The 22,544-nt window shown below is 36.9% G+C and overlaps 1 protein-coding gene across 1 annotated transcript; it reads left to right on the top strand.

Moving 5' to 3' along the window:
• The first annotated feature begins 7,613 nt into the window (after positions 1-7,613).
• LOC125275866 (E3 ubiquitin/ISG15 ligase TRIM25-like) lies at positions 7,614-11,629 on the top strand. Its single transcript, XM_048203171.1, has 7 exons — positions 7,614-7,746; positions 7,993-8,568; positions 8,713-8,808; positions 9,238-9,471; positions 9,597-9,750; positions 9,831-9,890; positions 10,008-11,629. The coding sequence occupies exons 2-7, from the start codon at positions 8,008-8,010 to the stop codon at positions 10,559-10,561; spliced, it is 1,659 nt and encodes a 552-aa protein (XP_048059128.1). The 5' UTR covers positions 7,614-7,746; positions 7,993-8,007; the 3' UTR covers positions 10,562-11,629.
• The last annotated feature ends 10,915 nt before the right edge of the window (positions 11,630-22,544 follow it).

The raw sequence follows: 22,544 nt of genomic DNA, 5'->3' as shown, positions 1-22,544 counted from the left end.
GACCACTTTCACTGAACCCTTATACCCTGCTTTTGGGGTTGGAGAAGGTTCATCTGTCAGGATCATAGATCAGGAGAACATTTACGCAACCTGTAGTAGACTGAATATAGACAGAAAAATATATTAAATAAAAAAAATGCTGTTTAAAGGCTAAATATTCTCGAATAATAATCAGTGCTGCATATTTGGTTTCTTTTATATTCAGAGACCCTCTGATTTCAAGTTTAAAAATGTAATATAAATATAATGATCAGTCATGTAATCAAATCGTGTATCAAAATTCAATCTGTGGTTTAAACAAATGTCTCATTGACATTAAATGTATTATTAAACCTTTGTGTTGTGTTGTGTTATGTTATGTTATTTTGATTTTTGAGTTGTCGGAAATACCAATTAACCTATTTTTTTTCCTTGACATTTTGTGACTTTTCCTCATTTAATGTCATGAATATGCATACAAAGTTTGAACATGCTGATGTGTTTTTGACATATACACACATAATTGCTATTACGTTTGTCATGTTCGTGGATCAGTTTGACCTGCAAATTTTAATAGGCATATGTACAGACCCAAAATAATAACATTTTTGTTATTATATTTTGTTGTGTTGGTTTTTAAGCCTGGTTTATTGGGTTTTAGCCTGGTGAATGTAAAAAGGAGCTTTTTTCCACTTATTTCAATAATGAAAAATATTTTGTCAGCTACACAGGTGGTAAATATTAGCTATCATTTATTTGTTTTGTTTTTTCAAGCTATCTGAAATACTATCGAACCTGTTATTTTTCTTGAAATTTTGTGACTTTTGATTTAGGGTCATGAACATCCATGCAAAGTTTCAACACACTGATGTGTTGTGAAATGTGCATACAGAAATGTTGATGTATGATCTTGCTGTTTGTGGGTCAGTTTGACCCATATATGCAGCTGTTCAAAAGCAATTCTACAGTCCCCAAATAAAAAAAAAACACTTCTGTGTTGTATGTCAGAGCTCTTCAACTCCAGTTCTGAAGTGCCAGTGTCTTGCTGAGTTTAACAACTTTTTTATTTTCAAAGCTTGTGAAAATAAAAAGTTGTTTTACCCATTAACTGTCTGTCCTACTTTTTGAGCATAGACTTGAAAATGACTTTTCCAACTTAAATTGTTAAAAAATCTTGAATACTTCAAAGCAAAGTTTGGTGTTTTTTTAAATGGAACACTTTACAGATTATTGTAGAAGTAATATATAAAATAAATATAACTTTATATATATCTGGGTCCCAGATTTTTGCGGGAAGTTTGAGGGGAATGTCCTGGGCTGACAACCAAGTGTGGGCTTAGAACGATGATGGTCCACCAATGCCTTGTTCCTTTCGCCAGTGCGAGAAAGGGCTTCTGTGGTGAGCCTTCACGTACAAAGGCAACACTGAATAAATGCATGCACGGAGAGGGACAATGGCTTTGGATTCTTGTAAGGCAAATAATGGGTGCTGGTAGCCTAAACAGCACTGGAAGGGCAATAATCCTGTAGACGAGACCAGAAATGAGTTGTGTGTGTACTCTACCATGATTTATCTAGAACTCCAATTTGATGGCTCTGCAGACAGTGCAGGACCCTCTCCAAGTCCTGATTTGCTTGTTGAATTGCACTAATTGAAAACAAAATATGCATTACATTAGCTGTGCTTGCATTTTGATACATTGTATTTTTAAGGCTTGCATTTTTATGGGCTGAAATTCAACATGGTCATATATTTAAGCTGTGAATATTTCAATTAAAAATATTTCACACACATTTTCATTATTAAAAATTCAATAATTCATATCACCTTTCAGATTTCACTTCCAAAATATTAATTCTGTTTAAAAATACAACCTATAAAATTCGACTAGCAATTTTCAGTCAATTTTATTTCACTTTTCAAATTCGCTTCCACAAATTCAGTGGGTCAAATTCGGCAGAAAATTCAACATTTCACATCCGGGAACTGCAGGAAAAGCAGTAGAGTGCCGATGCATGATATCCATCTGCTGTTAGTCTTCTTCACCAGCAGGTGCCGCTAGCAGCTGTTTACAAAGACGAGCAACGGCTAGTAAGTCATCATTCATTCATAAAAACGGATTTTACAGACTTAGAGCAAGCGGTAAGTGAATGTGTGATGATTATCAGGGCCAGTGTACATGCAGAAAAGCTGATAAATACACAAAAAGCTGCATTTATGTTTAATTCAGTGTCTTTACGGTTAATTTCCCTGTGTAGGCTATAGCTTTCTCTAGTGAACAAGATAACATTATTGCCCGATGCTGTACAGATCAAATGTTAAATCTGAGGTAGACAAATATTTCTCTCTGTTGTTTAGTTTCCTTAACTTTATATCGCGGCGCTGTGTTGTAATACTAGGATTCCCCTGCCATCAGGACATATAAAACTCTTAACACAGCTTAGTGGACTCGAACAGAGATATAAAAGACCAAACTCGCACCTCATTTTTTGATGTAAGTTATACTATAGAGGCTCCAAGAAAGCAAATACTGGTATAAAGTTAGTTTGACGCTGAACGTTTGATATTCGCAAATTTAGGGACCGTCTCTAAAGTTACGACATTGGTATTCACGTTTCTACCTTCAATAGCGTTTAAAGAGAATGACTTCGTCACGAAACCAACTGTAAATTGTTCATCTTGGTGTCAGGTATAATGCAAACATTTTAGATTTTTGATGTTTATTCAAATAAAAGGTAACACTTTATATTAACTAGTTAATATGAACTGCACTTCTACAGCACTTATTAATCTTTGTTAATGTTAATTCCAGCATTTACTAATACATTATTAAAATCAAGAGTTGTATTAACATTAGTTAATGCACTGTGAACTAACATGAACAATGAACTGCTGTATGCTTATTAACGTTAACAAAGATTAACAAATACAGTAACAAATGAATTACTCATGGATAGTTCACGTTAGTTAATAGATTATGAATCTTACTGTAAAGTGTTCCCAGATAAACTGTCAAGTAATATGTAAATATTGCTATGTATTTCACTACTGTATGGGATCATACAAAAAAATGCCACAATTTAAAGCTCAATAGCATGTGAAGAGAATGTTTTACAATCACAAAACCAACTGTAAAGTGTTCATCTAGGTGTCAGGTCGAACAGTGATGCGACCTCTCTCTCTCTCTCACACACACACACACACACACACATTCAAACACACACAACTCAAAGTACATGCACATATGCTTTTTTTTTTTTTTTTTTTTTTTTTTTTCTTACACATTCATCACACAATTAGTTCTGCTTAGTTCATTTTATTTTTCCTGCTCATATAAATGCTTTGGCAACACAATGTAACATTTGTATAAGCAGGATAATATATGATCAGGTAAAATAAAAATGAAAAAAGTAGAACGAATTGTGTGATGAACGTGTAAAAAAAAAAAAAAAAAAAAAAAAGAAGAAGAGAGAAATAGTATATATGGATGTACTTTGAGTGAGGTGTGTTTGAATATGTGCATGTGTCTACAAGAGTTTGGTAGAAGGTAGAAACTTGAATACCAATGTTGTAACTTTAGAGACGGTCCCTAAATTTGCGAATATCAAACGTTCAGCGTCAAACTAACTTTATGCCAGTATCTGCTTTATAGTATAACTTAGCCTCTATAGTATAACTTAAATCAAAAATGAGGTGCGAGTTTGGTCTTTTATATCTCTGTTCGAGTCCATCAAGCTGTGTTAAGAGTTTATATGTCCTGATGGCAGGGGAATCCTAGTATTACAACACAGCGGCGCGATATAAAGTTAAGGAAAATAAACAACAGAAAGAAATACTTGTCTACCTCAGATTTAACGTTTGATCTGTACACCAGCATCGGGCAATAACGTTATCTTGTTTACTAGAGAAAGCTATAGCCTACACAGGGAAATTAACCGTAAAGACACTGAATTAAAAATAAATGCAGCTTGTGTGTCTTTATCAGCTTTTCTGCATTTATACTGGCCCTGATAATCATCACACATTCACTTACCGCTTGCTCTAATTCTGTAAATCCGTTTTTATGAATGAATGATGACTTACTAACTGTTGCTCGTCTTTGTAAACAGCTGCTAGCGGCACCTGCTGGTGAAGAAGACTAACAGCAGATGGATATCGTGCATCGGCACTCTACTGCTTTTCCTGCAGTTCCCGGATGTGAAATGTTGAATTTTCTGCCGAATTTGACCCACTGAATTTGTGGAAGCGAATTTGAAAAGCGAAATAAAATGGACTGAAAATTGCTAGTCGAATTTTATAGGTTGTATTTTTAAACAGGATGAATATTTTGGAAGTGAAATCTGAAAGGTGAATATAAATTATTGAATTTTTAATAATGAAAATGTGTGTGAAATATTTTTAATTGAAATATTCACAGCTTAAATATACGACCATGTTGAATTTCAGCCAATAAAAATGCAAGCCTTAAAGATACAGTGCATAAAAATGCAAGTACAGCTAATGTAATGCATTTTTTTTTTTTCAATTAGTGCAATTCAACAAGCTTTTTATTTCAAAAACATTTGGCATTAATTTACTTCCATAGAAGAACGCCCATTCGGACCGACTCCGGCACAAAAAGCAGACTCTCTGGGCACCTCGCAAAGGACAGTGACAAAGTGTAATGCCTCACGGACCTTGGGCTCCACTCCTCAGGTGACCGCTGTGACCATCCGGTTGGGAGGCATGATGGTCACAGGAGAAGTGGGTCCCAAAAATCTGTGAGAGTACATCGGGTTTTCCTCTCTTACTACCCAGGCGATACGAGATGTTAGTTAAACCGGCCAAAGAAAAGTGCCCAGCGACCCTGCCAAGAATTTAATCTTTTAGCAGAATTAATATAAATAAAGTCCCTGTAAAGTCAATTCTGAGAATTCTTTCTAAACACTTTATAAATGTTACAAATGTATTGCTGAAACACATTACAAAGACTGTGAATTGTGTAATGCTTAATTGTGAAGTTAGAGCATTAAACAGTTTTTCACCAAGTATCTGCTCAGGATTTTTTTGGGCGGAGCTAAAATGGGGGTTGATGATGCACTTGGACCCCCGAGCATAGCCCCTCCCCTAACACTATATAACTGTCGATGACGCACCGAGCGTGGCGCCGCCTCTACAGCGGTTCACTCGCTCAATCTCGAGCATAGACTGTAAAAAAAGATCTCGAGTGTCATTACAGTTATACAACCCTTTGCACATTTAGCTAGTAATGCCTTCGTCACGCAAATGCATATTACATGGTTGTTATAATATACAATATGCTCGGTCTCCTTATTTAAATTTCCTAAAACGATGATATGAAGGATTCTAAAGTGATCGTTCTAAACCGGATAATTTTACAAACTTTCATCAGACAGCTGGGATTCACAGATAATCAGCTGTTTTTGGTGAATGTGACTGAACAGACCTCGTCCCCCCCTCCCGCCTCGGCCTTCTTATCGTCCCGACGATAACCGATGATATATGGGGCCGGACAGAATCTCTCCCGTCCCGGCCTTCATCCTCCCGTCTCGCGGCACCGTCATTTGTCGACTCGACAACATAGACTGTAAAAAATATGGACATAGTGTCCGTGAAGGACACTACATGTCATGAAGGACAAAATTAGCAGTATAGACCACAACACAATGTGAACCAGAGTGTAAGCATGTTTTTTTCTGTTGTAAACTTGGCTGTTTTAACATGATGGTCAATGAGATTCTGCTCCCTTTTGCAGCCTGTCCCTAGCGGCCAGTCGATGAATCGCAGTTTAAGTTACTTCCGTATTGGCTTCACGAGAAACTGGGGGAGGTTGCCGCTTGCTCGACAACAGTCGCCAGTACGTGCCCACCAATGAGTGTAAGTTGCCGAGTTTGCTTATGTTATAATTAGTAGGTAGTCCACAGTAACTCTACTAAAATTTGCAATCCTCTAAATGATTCTTTTTATATACATCAGTATGTTTGACTCATTATACTCAAGTCAATTGAGACGGCAGCTCTCGCGAGTGGGTGTGGTTTCAGCGCTGACAGCGGACACGCCCCCAGTGTTTGAGAGCAGAGAGCACTGCCTATTTTTTTGAGATTTTGATAACTTATTTCATTTACTTGCAGATTTTTTTAATCATTCAAAGTTGGCTGGGTGGTTAATAACACATTTTTCCGCGGTGTGACAAACTCAGAATACATACTTTAAAATGACTTTACAGGGACTTCTTATGGTTCTTATGGTTGGTCCAAACTAAAAATGGAACCCCGCGCCCTCCAACCAGTGATGCCACTCCTCCAGTGCCAACTTAAAGAGATAGTTCACCCAAAAATGAAAATTTAATGTTTATCTGCTTACCCCCAGCGCATCCAAGATATAGGTGACTTTGTTTCTTCAGTAGAACACAAATGATGATTTTTAACTCCAACCGCTGCTATCTGTCAGTCAAATAATGGGAGTGAATGGGAACACAATCAATAAGAGTCGAAAAAACGTCTGTGCATGTTTTTTCGACTCTTATTGATTGTGTTCCCATTCACTCCCATTATTTGACTGACAGACAGCAGCGGTTGGAGTTAAAAATCATCATGTTCTGCTGAAGAAACAAAGTCACCTACATCTTGGATGCCCTGGGGGTAAGCAGATAAACATTAAATTTTTATTTTTGGGTGAACTATCCCTTTAACAGCCAGTAACTCCTTATTCCCGATGTCATAATTCTGTTCTGGGGAATGGGGTGAGACGATGAGAAAAAAAAAGCGCATGGCTGTGTTCTGTCATCCGAAGGTGATCTCTGGGACAATATTACTCCCACTCCTACTTCTTATGCATCCACCTTCACAATGAATTGACGAGACTGGTCGGGGTTGGTGAGAATAGGATCCAAACAATGTGGCTCTTTAAGTTTTCAAATGCCTCCTAAACTTGGAGGTTGACCAACAGAAATGCATTTGAGTGGAGGTAAGATTCGTCAACAGCAAGGCAATCTCTGGCTAAAATTCCAAAAGGAATCACCTGAAAAAAATTGGCAAACCCCAGAAATCGCTGGACCACCTTACGACCTGTTCACCTTCCGGCGAACATTCACCATAACTTTAATTCCAAAATATACAAACAACAAAAGTAAAAGTGACAGTCCCTTGCGAACAACTGCCGCACACACATAAACAAAACATAATGCAAAATAGTCCAGGCCTGGTCCTCTCTTGTCCTTCACTGTCATTTTTGGTTTAATGTATAATTAATAATGTAATGTGTAATTATGATAAAATAAAGGGAAAATCAAATGTGAGATTATCTGTGATTATTGTTTTCTCCACAGCAGCTGAATGAAAACCTGTTACCTGCTGTTCTTACAATCAAGAAGCATCATGTTAAAACAAGAAATGATTTCTGAAAGGTTTGTTGCAAATGAACTAACCCTGGAAGTGTGTTAGAAGCTGTTAAAACAGAAACACAATTTCTGTATGTTATTACAAACCATTCATCTAGTCTTATAATTGGTGTCAAGAGATACAGATACTGATTTTAAGCAAAGTACAGAGAGTAGAGCATCAAAACTGCAAAGTTATGGTTTCACATAAGCATTATGTTTATTCTCTCTCTCTCTCATCTGCACACTGAAAACCAGGAAGTTTGTGGATTCAGGAGAAATGAAACCTATTTCCCTGCGACACGAGCCTCTGCTTAAGGATCCACACTCTTCTAGTTTGGTTAAAGCTAAAGGAGGGAATATTTGACTTGTTATTCTGTCAAAGCAGGTAAGAACGTCATATAATCCTTAACTAAAGGGTTTAATGTCTTCTTGCTTGCATTGAAAAAAAATACTGAAATATTACTGTATTTGTTTGATAATAATTATATGTTAATGTAGATGTATTATGTTTATTCTTCTGGTTACGGGTGAAGAGTTTAGGATTCTTTCATATTAATACACAAAACTGTAAGCATTTTGTAGATTTTTATACATGCTCTCTTTCATTAATGATTTACATGTATATTTATAGGCTACTCCTTCAGAAATGTCTGAATCTGCAGCGAGTCAGTATGTGGATCAGTTCAGCTGTCCAGTCTGTTTGGATCCTCTGAAGGAGCCGGTGACGATTCCCTGTGGACACAGTTACTGTATGAGCTGTATTACTGACTACTGGGGCCAGAAGGAGCAGGGGCCGCCATACCGCTGTCCCCAATGCAGAGAGAGCTTCAGTCAGAGACCTCTACTGAAGAAGAACACTCTGATAGCTGAGATGATGGAGACGCTGCAGAAGACGTCCCTACAAACGGCTGCTGTGGAGTGTGATGTTTGCACTACAGAGAAGAACAGAGCTGTAAAGTCCTGTCTGCAGTGCTTGGCCTCCTTCTGTCAAACTCACCTGCAGCTTCACTATGAATCTCCTGCGTTTATGAAGCACAAACTAGTCGAATCTTCCAGAAACATTCAGGAGAACATCTGCCTCAGTCATGGGAGACTTCTGGAGATTTACTGTCAGGATGATCATCAATGCATTTGTTGTTTCTGTATGATTGACAATCATAATGGACACAACGTGGTGTCTGTGGATACAGAATGGACTAGTAAAAAGGTAATCAATGCTTATAAATTCAGGTAGTTGTCATTTATGATAATATTTATAGTTGATAATATTAGTAAATGTTATTTATTTTATTTACCAATTTAAATTACTGAGATATTAACCTACTTCCTCCTTTTATATTAACATCCTCAGAAAGAGTTAAAGGAGATAAAGGTGGCGTGTCAGAAGCTGATCCAGGAGCGAGAGAGAGGTCAGCGGGAACTCAGAGAAGCTGTGAAGTCTTTTAAAGTGACTATCAGAAGAGGCCAGTGATGTTTACAGTGTTTCTAAAAGTGACGTATTATTACAGAATCCAATGAAGATTCTTAAGTGACATTTGCAGGGGAAAAACAAGACCAAAAACACACTCATACACACCCAAAAAAGGTGCAAATGTGAAAGTTTCCCATTGTCATTTTTACACATGCAAAAGGTTTTTTTTGTTTTGTTTTTCCATACATTATCTTTCCCTTCTTTGTAGTGATATAATGTATGTTTGCAAATAATTGGAAAACCAATCCGCTATAAACAAGCAACATTTTTATTTTACCAGTTCATTTGACTGATAGTAGAATATTAAAGTTCTCTGTTTTAATTTCAAGACATGATTTATGATAATGGAGTATCATGGAGGCTGATGTTCCTGTCTGCATGATCAGATCTTTGTGTCTCTGACAGAGTTCAGCTCTAGAGACCATGGAGGACATTGAGAAGGTCTTCACTGAGCTCATCTGCTCTCTTGAGAAGAAACGCTCTGAGATTAAAGAGCAGATCAGAGCTCAGGAGAAGACTGAGATAGATCGAGCAGAGGAACTTCACAAACATCTGGATCAAGAGCTGACAGAACTCAGAAAAAGACAAGCAGAGATTGAGAAACTTCTGATTACTGATGATCAGATCCAGTGTCTGAAGGTAATGATGCAAAAATGTTGAGAACCGTCCATAAAATCAAACACTATTGTGCAATGATTGTTTCTTTGTTTTGTTTTTTGGAAAAGATCTCCCAAATTAAGTCTGAATTATTATTCTCATTTCAGAGTTGTCAGTCTGAGTGTGTTTTACCTTCATTTGAAGATGTTCCCAGCTTCACTCAACACACTCATCTGTCTTTTAAAGACATTTCAATCTCAGCGTTTAAGGAGGTTTTGGAGGACGTCTGTCAACTGCAAACAGCCAAAATGTCTCGAGAAGGTCTGAATATTTTCATATGTTCTATTAATTTGTCATTACTGTCATTAAACCAACACATTAATCATGTATTTTCTCTTCAGTGTCAAATGTCTCTGTTGTAAAGCCTCCAGAACCAAAGACACAAAATGATTTTTTGCAGTGTAAGTTCAACTGTGGTATCTTCAAAGAAAATCATTTATTGATAAGTATCATTTGTAACAATGTGACCATTTTGAAAACAAAGTTTACTTTGTTTAGTATTTTTTTTTTCTCCTCAGATTTCTGTGAACTTCACCTGGATCTAAACACAGCACACAAAAACCTTGAACTGTCAGAAGAGAACAGGAAAATATCGGGTTCAGATGAAGCTCAGCAATATCCTGATCACCCAGAGAGATTTGATGAGTTTCCCTACATCTTGTGTCGAGAGGGTTTGTACGGTCGCTGTTACTGGGAGGTCGAGTGCAGTGGGAAAAATTGGGCTGTAGCAGTTTGTTACAAAGGAATTGGACGTAAAGGAAACAGTGAAGACTGTGGACTTGGCTCCAACAAAAAATCATGGAGACTGGGCTATTATCAGCATCATTTCGGTTTCATACATGATAAAATAAAGGTCCGTATCCCTGCTACCTCTAGAATAGGAGTGTATCTGGATCACAGAGCAGGAACTCTGTCCTTCTACAGCGTCTCTGACACAATGACTCTCCTTCACAGAGTCCAGACCACTTTCACTGAACCCTTATACCCTGCTTTTCTAAATGGACAAGGTTCATCTGTCAGGATCATAGAGCAGAAAAAAAGATCAATTATAAAACCAGAATGTATTCCATAAATTACTTGAACTATTCACAAATGGAAAAGGTCAGTGGTGTATATATATACAGTAGGCCTTCAGGGTAAATTTCCACCACTTTTTGATATAATAATCTGAAAATTATCAATTTTTTGTCAGATAAGACTGATTTGTAGATTTGTTTTATGTTTGATATTAAAGATATGTATATCTTTATAGGGAATTTGTAGACAACGTAATTAATGTAGATTTGAATGGAGGTTGTTTTTTTTTTGAAGTGAAATATATTGTGAGACTCTTGAGGTCAGAAGTCTCCATAGGAATTGGTGCAGAAAACCCGTCAGTGGCATAATGTTGCTTTTATTATTTAATTTTAGAAATTATTATAATTCATGGAATCATCATTTAATAATTAAATTAATTAGATTCACATTCAGACATTAGGCCAATTAGGTTAAGGCATTTTAATCGAAATTCATGGTTTATTACCAGTGATGGGAATAACGGCATTATAAATAAACAGCGCTACTAACGGCGTTACTTTTTTCAGTAACGCGTAATCAAACAAATTACTTTTTACCCAGTTACAACGCTGTTACCGTTACTGACAATAAAATGCGGCTCTATTATAATTGAGCTCACTGAAGCGTTTTCATCCGAGTAGACTCTCTCTTAAACTGATAAGAACTTTTACGATCTAATCCTATATATTCTATATATAACCACTTGAGAAATGTATAAATGTGTATCCAATTTTCCCCTCTCATGACTTTCCTTTTATAAGCTTTATTCTATATATTAATTCTCTGTTTTGAACTATTTTGGTATTAATGTTTCAAAGTTGCAAATTTATGGTTAACCAAAATCACATGAGTAGCATGTTTGGTATCGATGGACGCCAACTTTCGTTTCCCATTTGTTAATTGATGTTACTTGTTTCTAACTCTGTGACACAAGTGTTAATAACTTTCTTGTCATAATTGGATTCATTTTAAAGTTATTGCTTGAGGATTTAAGCTTCAATTGAGAATGTTTAGAGGTTGTTTAATATTTCCGGTACGTGTCTGATAATCGTTTGATAAAATGTATTGTGGCAAAAAATGATAAAAAAAATGCTTATTGGCATTTCAATAATAATTTACTTTGTGATTCTCTTTTTAGAGAAGCTTTTAAAGAGTTTTGGGCACATGCTAATGCCATAAAATCTTCTTTCCTGACCTTACAGCAGTGATGGGATTTTGTGAAGGTACAAATTTAAACAATTATGTCAGCAATATACTCACAATGCCACAAGAGACATAAATGGTTCAGTGAGTGAGTTAGAAGATTTAGTTACAAGAACTTGCAGAATCCATAAAAGATGCCATCTTTGTGGAGTCCATTAAAAAGTAGAAAAATGTATTGCCTGAAAGTTAATGGACTCGCCATCAAATTTACTTTTCAATTTAGAAAAAAAGGATGGTCAGAAATGTATTTATGCTTTGTGTTCTGAAATGGGTCTTGTCGAATCCCTTAGATATTAGAAAAAGAGCTGTTCAATTTTACAAAGTTACATTTCCCATTAAAAAGATATAAATCATGTTTATATATATATAATTTAACACAGATAACCAAATAAGCCAATAAGGAAATTTGTTGAAAAAAATTTAAGAAAATATTATGTGGATATTTTTAATTGTGTAGAGAGACAGGAATTTGAAGTTAGTCATGTTCCAAATGGTAATGGTGTGATTATTAGACCTGTTAAGGTCAGTTATGCTATTGAGAACTTGGCAGTTAATAAAGCATGTGGTCCTGATTTAATAGCAGCAGAACATCTGAAGCATGCTAGCCAAAACATTTTAATGTTACTTGCTTTGTGTTTTACAGGATTTTTAATACACGGTGTACTACCTGAATCTATGTTAAAGGTGCCCTAGAATCAAAAATTGAATTTACCTTGGCATAGTTGAATAACAAGAGTTCAGTACATGGAAAAGACATACATTGAGTTTCAAACTCCATTGCTTCCTCCTTCTTATGTAAATCTCATTTGTTTAAAAGACCTCCAGAAAACAGGCGAATCTCAACATAACACAGGCAGTTACGTAATAGCCGGGATCATTCATATGTATGACCCCAATATTTGCATATGCCAGCCCATGTTCAAGGCATTAGACAAGGGCAGGCAGATGAAAATGGCAGATGGAGCAATAATAACTGACATGATCCATGATAACATGATATTTTTAGTGATATTTGTAAATTGTCTTTCTAAATGTTTCGTTAGCATGTTGCTAATGTACTGTTAAATGTGGTTAAAGTTACCATCGTTTCTTACTGTATTCACGGAGACAAGAGCCGTCGCTATTTTCATTTTTAAACACTTGCAGTCTGTATAATTTATAAACATAACTTCATTCTTTATAAATCTCTCCAACAGTGTGTAATGTTAGCTTTACGGCGCATACTATCAAACTCATTTAGAATCCAAATAAATCCAAATAAATACTATACTTACACGATCCGAAGCATGCATGCAGCATGCATGACGAACATCTTGTAAAGATCCATTTGAGGGTTATATTAGCTGTGTGAACTTTGTTAATACAATGTATTATAGTCGAGAGCTCGGGGGGCAGGGAGCTCGAGATTTAAAGGGGCCATGCGCTGAATCGGTGCATAGTTAATGATGCCCCAAAATAGGCAGTTAAAAAAATTAATTAAAAAAAATCTATAGGGTATTTTGAGCTGAAACTTCACAGACACATTCAGGGGACACCTTAGACTTATATTACATCTTGTGAAAGAACGTTCTAGGGCACCTTTAACAGTTATATTAGTGCCAGTAATTGAAGATAAAACCGTTAATCTAGTATGGAAAATTAAAGGCCAACTGCCTTAGTGAGTATAATTTGAGCGTATGTATGGATACACTCAACTACAGATAATCAGTTTGGTTTTAAAAGGAAGCATGGCACTGATTTATGCATATATTCAATGAAGGAAGTGGTTAGTAAGTATAATAGGCACAATTCAACAGTATTTTTTTTTATATATGATTTTAAGGTATTTGATCGAATTAATCAAGCTATTTATAAAGTTACAAGAAACACCATGAGGACACCCATGGCGATGGACGGTGATGCTGACTCACACCCCTGTTCAGACTCTGTGGTGCTTTGGCTCCAGGGCGACAGTGGGTGCTGTCCTTCTTTCCTCGGGCATAGGCTCACACATTGTGGCAAGAGGAAGCTTCCAGTCTGTGGGAGGCTCTGTCCATTGAATGTGGTGGTAACAGGCTGGGGTCTGGATCAGGGTTAGACACTCTCCAGACACTGATGATGGCCTCCCAGCTAAGTCCAAATGGGGCATTTGTGTTAATAACATTACAGTGATCCTTTGATTAATTTCAAAGTGGAAATGATGCTGTTTTAGAAAACATTGTCTTAAGAATCTGTTATTCTATTACTATTATGACATTCCTTTAGCTAAAAATACAGGCTATATGTGACGAGCAGGGCGGGCGAGAGCCGTGAGGGAACGGCGCGAGGCCGGTGACGCGAGTGATAATGAGCATCACCTGCGAGGCGCGCCGGCCTCGAGTCTCTCACGGAGGAGCTCTGGAGGCATAAAAGGAGGAGCAACGTCAGTGAAGGACGAGAGAGGACCAGGCCTGGACTTTACGTTATGTTTTATTATGTTTGTGTGGCCGGCAGTGATGGGAATAACGGCGTTATAAATAAACGGCGTTACTAACGCCTTTACTTTTTTCAGTAACGAGTAATCAAACGAATTACTTTTTCTCCCGTTACAACGCCGTTACCGTTACTGACAAAAAAAATGCCGCGTTACTATAATTGAGCTCACTGAAGCGGTTTTCATCCGAGTAGGCTCTCTCTCAGCCATAGGACCTGCAAAGTTTTTTTCTCTGGTGTGTGCTGCGGTAAGTCATACACAAATATAATTTTAAACTGATAATAATTACGATGCGCTGTGTGTGTGTCTGTCAGAGCATGCGCGCGAAGCGCGAGCTCAAACCAGAATACCCTTTTTGATGCTTGATCGAAAATATGTGAAATGAGTTTTTTTCTAGTCGACTAGTAGTTGTTCATTTATGCTATTAGTTGACTAATCACATTTATATTAATTTAATTTCTTAAATACTGGAGAGAATAAACCATAATAAGGAGCGTTTACATAGGCTATATAGCACTCAATGACACGCATAATTGCCATAAAGAACCGGCAAAAGTAATGATTATGAGTGTGACAAAAACAGTAAGGAGACATTTTAATTGTTTATTAATAAAGTAATGTTTTCTGAATCAGTGTCGGCTGCAAAGATGAAGTTGACATTGCTGATTCCCATTGCTGATCATCTGCTCATATGGACGCGCCTAGAGAAATGACGCACATTTCATTCGGATTAGGCTACATAATCAGAGTAGCCTCTTTCTTTTCGTTTTTAATAACTTCATTTTCGTTAAAGTAGATATTTCAAACATTCTATAGATATATTTCTCATGTCTGCGAGGCAAGCAGCCTCTGAGTTTCGGTTCATTTAAGACGCGCTCCAGTTCACGCGCCAGTGATCGCGCCCACGCCTCCATGTCATGATTTTATTGTCTGCTATATTTGCTTGTTATATATTAAATCAAAGCAATTGGTAGATGAAACATTGATTAAAATTAAGATACAATTTTTCCAAAACGAAATTCACTTTAAAGAAAGGCTTTCTACAAAGCAAAACTTAATGAAGTGGTAAAAATCTTATCTGACCCACTCCATGTCTCCCGATATATTTGTGATATCTTATGATGCATCTTACTCATGCTGTTCACTAACTTTTCATAATCGAATAAATGGATTTAAAACATAACATAGGACTATTTAAACATAAATATGAAACTACGTTTTCTTTAATGGCTACCAACACAGTACAGAGAAATTTCATGTCGTGAGCAAGAGCGGATCATGAGTCAGGAGTCGCATCAAGAATAATTTATTCTTAGACTTATATGTAATATTGGGGGCATTCAATTTATTTGGCATATTTTTATTTTATTTTTTTTAAGTAACGCAATAGTTATTTTCCCTGGTAATTAGTTACTTTTATAATGATGTAACTCAGTTACTAACTCCGTTACTATTTGTGAGAAGTAACTAGTAACTATAACTAATTACTTTTTTAAAGCAATGTGACCAACACTGGTGGCCGGCAGACGTCCGCGAGGGTCTGCCGGCATTACTTTCGCTTTGTTCTTTGTTTATTTTGGTATTAAAGTTTTGTTGAACGTTCGCCGGTTCCCGCCTCCTCCTTCCTACATCTACGAACCGTGTTACACTATAATTTAGAGAACTGTAGTGTCATTCAGTATTTATTTGACTGAGATTTTGTCATTTAATTTGTCTGTCATTCAATTATTAAACTAAATTGTCAAAATACATATATTTACATAGAATATTTAATTTATTTTTATTTAAAGGTGCCCAAGAACGTTCTTTCACAAGATGTAATATAAGTCTAAGGTGTCTCCTGAATGTGTCTGTTAAGTTTCAGCTCAAAATACCCCATAGATGTTTTTTAATTAATTTTTTTAACTGCCTATTTTGGGGCATCATTAACAACGCACTGATTTACAATCGGCGCCGCCCCCTTAAATCGCGTGCTCCCTGCCACACGAGCTGTCGACTATATTACAGCACATTTACAAAGTTCACACAGCTAATATAACCCTCAAATGGATCTTTACAAGATGTTCGTCATGCATGCTGCATGCATGCTTCGAATTATGTGAGTAAAGTATTTATTTGGATGTTAAAGTTTTATTCTGAGTGAGTTTGAGGCTATTCTCCGTGGCTAATGGCTACTGCTACACTGTTGGAGAGATTTATAAAGAATGAAGTTGTGTTTATGCATTATACAGACTGCAAGTGTTTAAAAAATGAAAATAGCGACAGCTCGTCTCCGTGAATACAGTAAGAAACAATGGTAACTTTACCCACATTTAACAGTACATTACCAACATGCTAACGAAACATTTAGAAAGACAATTTACAAATATCAGTAAAAATATCATGCTATCATGGATTATGTCAGTTATTACTGCTCCATCTGCCATTTTTCGCTATTGTTTTTCGCTACTGGCTGCCCTTGTCTAATGCCTTTTATAATGTTGGGAAGTTATGGGAACATCATGGGCTGGCATTATGCAAATATTGGGGGCGTACACCCCGACTGTTACGTAACAGTCGGTGTTATGTTGAGATTCGCCTGTTCTTGAGATTTATATAAGAAGGAGGAAACAATGGAGTTTGAAACTCACTGTATGTCATTTCCATGTACTGAACTCTTGTTATTTAACTATGCCAAGGTAAATTCAATTTTTGAATCAAGGGCACCTTTAATTTATTTTTTCATATTTTAGCTATAGATCTATGCAGAAATCAGATGTCATCTGTGATAAGTCATGGGCAAAATAAGCCGCTTTCATGATTTTCAATTTTTTGTTTAGGGTGAATTCAGGTTGATTTGTACACTTTTTGCCATTGAGAAAAAGTGTCCCAATCAACCTGAATTCAAGTCTTGAACTAAAAATCGTAAATGTGTAAGTTTATTTTAGCAGTTCAATAATGTTCAGCAGTCGATCACATTGGGAAAATAAATGTTTTATTTCTCTTTCTCTAATTAACTCTCTCTTCTTTGGGACACGCCCATTTTTGTTTACGCGCTGAAAACCAGGAAGTATAAGTCTTCACTCCAAAGGTGCGTTCCATTCGACCGTAAGTGGACTGCGAAGTGGACTTCACAGGGTATTTCTCCATCTTAAGTGAGATTCCATTCCGGAGGGAGCGAACATGTTCAGTTCGAAGGGCACTGCGAATGGCATAGGGATAGGAAACATCGATACATCACTTCAGAGGAAGTAGAGAGGTAAAATTACCCAACTGTCATTGCGCACCGCGTCACCATTCAGAACTACGATGGAGCGCCATTGAAAGAAAAAAAAAAAAAAGAGCCGTTGAAAGAGTTTTTTAACGGCTCTCCGATGGAGGAATTTATGCGTTTTGAGTAATACATTTTGTTATTCTAATACGAACTAAATTATGAATGGTTATGGCGATGAGTGTTACATTTGCATATTTTATTGTAGGCATGACAAAGCAAAAGTGTTGAAAAGCAGCTGAGGCTCTGTCATTTTTTATTTTACTTTATTTACCAAGTGTTTACTATGCGGCTGCGCGTGGAAAGAAAGCGCACGAGATGAGATCCAGACCATGGATTAAAAATACCTTTATACAGTTAACCAAATGAGAATTTATTTTCATATGGCATGACCGTTACAGCTTCAAATCTGTTATAGAGTCAATCTTAAATTCGAAAGTAAATTATATCTATTTATTTATTTATGTTATATCACAATCTGCGCGACACCGTCATGACTTTCTTCGATGAAGTTTGCAGAGCGTCCAAAATGAGCGATTATTGCCAGCGAAGTCCACTTCAACTATATCTACCCTGCTCAGGGAGTAGGGAGCAGTGAACACTGCGTAGGAACCCTGTCGAATGGAACGCAGCTCAAGTGACTCAGCCTTTGAAATAGATCCACAGCGCTGTTCTTTGGTGTAAAGCAAATCATTTGAGCTGTATTTCTGTCGAGGTAAGAACTTCATAAGATAATGTTGACCGCTTTTAAAAATGCAATTGTAGGTTATTTGTGCATGTGTACAGAGTGTTTACTCCTGTAACTTGTAACAGACCTGGTAAAACAAAATGTTGTACCTCATTGCTAAACGATTATTTTTGGGTTTTGTTGTCCACTATTGAAACTACATAACCTTATTATCTGCTGATCATCATAGATAGATAATCTATGTCTCGTCCGCGCTGCTGGCCAATGGAGGTCGACGTCCGCACCTGGCGGCCATCTTGTCACAGTCAGCAACACGTCCAGTTGGGGCCCACATGGGCCTTGCTTGGGCTAGTTGGGCTTCGGCTGGGCATGGGCTCAGGGTGGGCTGTTGTTGTTGGGCCCCACATGGGCAGTAGATAGGCTAAAGGGCTCCATTCAAAATAGACTGTCAGACATGGATGCTATTTTTAACAATATAGACTCTGGGCTAGATCCACTTTTTATACAAATTTTATTAGATTAGCTGCTGTCTAACTTTTTTGTGTGTTTTAAGATTTACAAAAATTTTATAATGAAAATGTACAACATTCATTTTCAATCCATCCATCTAACAATCCATTTTCCTAACCGTGTTTTTGTCTTACCCCGAAACATTATACATTTATAATAAGTGTTTATATTGGGACTATTTCAGGCCGGTCAAGTAGGAATCGCTGCGGAGGAGCAAAGTCCCTGCGTGACTCGTCATAGATATAAACAGGAGAAGTAGCTCCGGCCGCAGTGTTCTTCCGCAAGAAGAATTCTGTTTATTAATCGCTAGAGCGCCAAATTGCAGGCTGCAGCTAAACAGTTGTCTTAAGAACGTTGTACGAGTTTCAAAAGACAAGTTTGTACGGTTTCCCCACAAAATGTTCAAACCGTAAGCAGTGCGCACTCTGTGCAGCGCACATCTGGAAAGCTCCACCCCCATCGCCGAGCGAAAGAATCTGCCCAGCAACAACTTTGCCGCCTTTTCAGTAGTCTGCTGTCCGTTAAGGATCCTCGAGTTCACCGGTGTCGTCGTGTGGACAAAAGGCAGGTAAGAGTATAATAAACTGGGGATGATTTTACCGCATGATGTTAACCTAAAGCTTTTTTGGAAAGTATTAGTTACGAGGAAAGCTTTTAGCAAATGTTTGTGCATTAGCAGATGTAGCTTAAACCTGGTTAAAGCGTTGAACAGACGACTTTAATTTATTAAGTCAGTAGCATTTGAGCTTATTTGAGTGGTTGACTTAAATATATTGTTTAGAAGTATTTGGTTGTACACTTCTTAGCAAGGCAGTCGAACAGGTATTAGCAAGCTGTTAAAAAGGCTGTAAAATGCCCATTTCTCCGCTTTTACCAGCTGGTGGAATTTTAATATTTGCACTTGTTGCATTTACAGTTAAAGCAAAAACACTGATGAAAGTCCATGTGAATGTCAGCAAAGTTTTATCGGATAGGGTGTCGTGCCAATTAAGGCACATATCCCCGCCATGATTTGCATCGCGTGCACTCTGCTGCACTTCGAGACACGGCAGGTGAAAACATCGGTTTTTTATGCAGTGATCAATTTTGAGATTTTGAACCAGTTTGCTCCCTTAACATGTAAGCTTTCATGTCAAAATAAAAAAAAAATTGTCAACATTACACATTAAGGTGGTTATTTCATTATATTTTGTCAACTTGTGCCTTTAGATTTCTACCGTAAATCACCAACGTTAACAGGGTTTTCCTGCGTTTATTTTTTTAGCGGCCGACAAAACAAATTTTTATCCCGCCAAAGCCCGGTTTGATCAGTTATTGTGATCTATGAGTGATGTAGATGCCTGCTGCGCATGTTAAATGAGTGACAGAGAGAACGAGCAGAGAGCCCCTCCCCCGCCCCTCTCTCTGTCTTCAAAATAAGCACTGTCTTAACTCTCTCATATTTCACATATTAATCAAAATCAAAAGGTCAGAAGACCCAATCCATGTTGCACGTTGCGCATTCGGACAATTTTGTGGGTGTGCACTCAAAAAATGTTGACTCTTCTCTGACAAGAGAAGTAGTTATCTTCTATTACTATTAAAAGTTTATTCATTTATTTCAATGTTTTAAATATTATACACTTACTGATAATAATTAATTTAATATATATATTTTGTTTGTAGGTTGTGGGTGTCATTAGAAATGTAAAATTTGCTCTGGATGAAACTAATTGCCACTCTGTTTCCCACAGCAACGTATGAAATTGCCTGCACAAAATTAGTCGAGTATGAACAGAACACAGATGTACCAACCAAGTCCGATTCTACAGAGAATATGGGAAGGGGGAAGCGCAGAAAGAGGTGAGGCTATTTGAATTACTACTACTAAATGGATGGTGAAAAATTTCCCAATGACACAGGAAGGACATGTTTTGTGGGAGTTTTGTTAAGTGTATTTGGCTCAAAGCTGTCAAAACGAGGGAGGTAGACAACAGATATACGATTAAGAAATAAATAATATTAAATGTAATCAGTTAATAAAAGTAACAGTCACGTTTTGAGGGGAAAAGAGATGTATACAAATGGATGTGTGCATGCCTGAAGGGAGCATGGGGTGTTGGAACAGATGTTAAGGATCAATGTGAGGGTCTCTCTGGTATCTAGAGTGTAGATACCAGAGATGTATATATTTTTTATGTATATATTTTTTAACCAACTGTTTTTAAAACACTTAAACTCATTGATTGTGCTTGTATATTATAGATTTCTAGGCGAGTGATTTTGTCCAGTGAGGATGAGCCCCATCAGGCCTACACCTCCATCCACCCTCAGGTCATCATCTCCACTATAAAAAAAAGAAGTCAACTTGACATTATTTGTTTTCTGGAGAAAACTATTCTGTACCAAATCTTTTGTAGTTGAGCCAATTCAACATTTAATGTCTATTGGATACAGAAGTACTTAAGAATTTAATTTATATATATATATATATATATATATATATATATATATATATATATATATATATGTGTGTGTGTGTGTATTAAAATATTTTTTTGTTGTACAAGATTTTTACAGTGTGGATTTTTGCTGAACCAACACAACAAAATTATTCATTTCAAAGTTGTGTTTTTTTTTTTGTTTTGTTTTTTTTTACAGCGCACCGGCTGCATCCACCCTCTGATCTGTGCCGACACCTCCACCGGGCTCCATCCACCCTCAGATCTCTGCTGACACCTCCATGGCCTCCATCCAACTGGCAGTACAACTTTGTGGGCCGAAACGGGAAGAGAGAGTTCAAGGCCTTAAAACTGTATGAAGTAATGGTAGGTGTACATGTGGATAATGTTTTAAGTTGTACTGAGACTAGAAAGCTGTCACAATACCCCAAAGTTATAAACATTATTTACTGGCTATGTTTACTTGCACCCAAATAATCCATTTGTAATTAGATAGACGGCTCAATCAAATTGAAAGACGTTCATGTAAACACCTTAATCGATCCGACTGAGCTTGATCCGAATGAAATTTCGATCGGATTGGAAGGGGTGGTTTATTCCTTTTCTAATCCAATCCAACAGCAAAAAATGACCATGTAAACGCTTAAATCTGACTACTTTCTCATTCGTTCTCAGAAGACTCTGGGGCACATGCGCAGTGCAGTGTTGACACGCATTACGCAGTGCACAAAGTCGGTGCTTGAAGTTTTTTTTAAGTCGGTGCTTGAAGTAACGCTGCACTTAATTTTCACTGATGACTGCAGTGTTAGGAAATAGTATTATAGCATACACTCTAAATAATTTTAATTATAGGCTATAATTCATTGTAATAATAGACCTAAAAAAAATTTAAATCATTTTTAAAGATAGCTAATAGCCTAATCTTTTATTATTCTCACAGCACATATAATATTAATATAATAATAAAAGAAGCTGAACCTAATAGTTATAATAAGACTAGAAAAATGTAACAGGCCTACATTAATTGGAAATACCAAATCCTCTTAATATTGCCAAGGTTTGAAGCTGTTGACAATATCTCTTGCTATCGTCGAGACATGATAATCGTCTGTTGACGCAACCTGGGTTACCGCATGTGTGACTGATATGACGTCACACACGCACAGTGCGTGCACAAACGTTTTAATCAAAATGTATATAAAACACATATAAACGGATATTTGAATCAGATTACAATGTTTAGAGTACATGTAAACAGATCTGCAATCAGATTCAATTCATTCGGATTGGTGAAAATTGGTGCATGTAAACGTAGCCACTGTGTATGGAGTTGCAAGTAAGTTGCCTAACTTGTGTGTTTAAGAGTATGTGTGTAGTTCTAATAATAATCTTAATTTATGTAGCACTTTTCTTTACATAGTGGTCTTTACAGTCCTGGCTGAGAGTTGTGTTGGC

The sequence above is a fragment of the Megalobrama amblycephala genome, linkage group LG9 (assembly GCF_018812025.1).
Source record: "Megalobrama amblycephala isolate DHTTF-2021 linkage group LG9, ASM1881202v1, whole genome shotgun sequence".
Classification (NCBI taxonomy): Eukaryota; Metazoa; Chordata; class Actinopteri; order Cypriniformes; family Xenocyprididae; genus Megalobrama; species Megalobrama amblycephala.
Note: the sequence above shows the minus strand (reverse complement) of the source record. Positions and strands in the feature narration are given on the sequence as shown.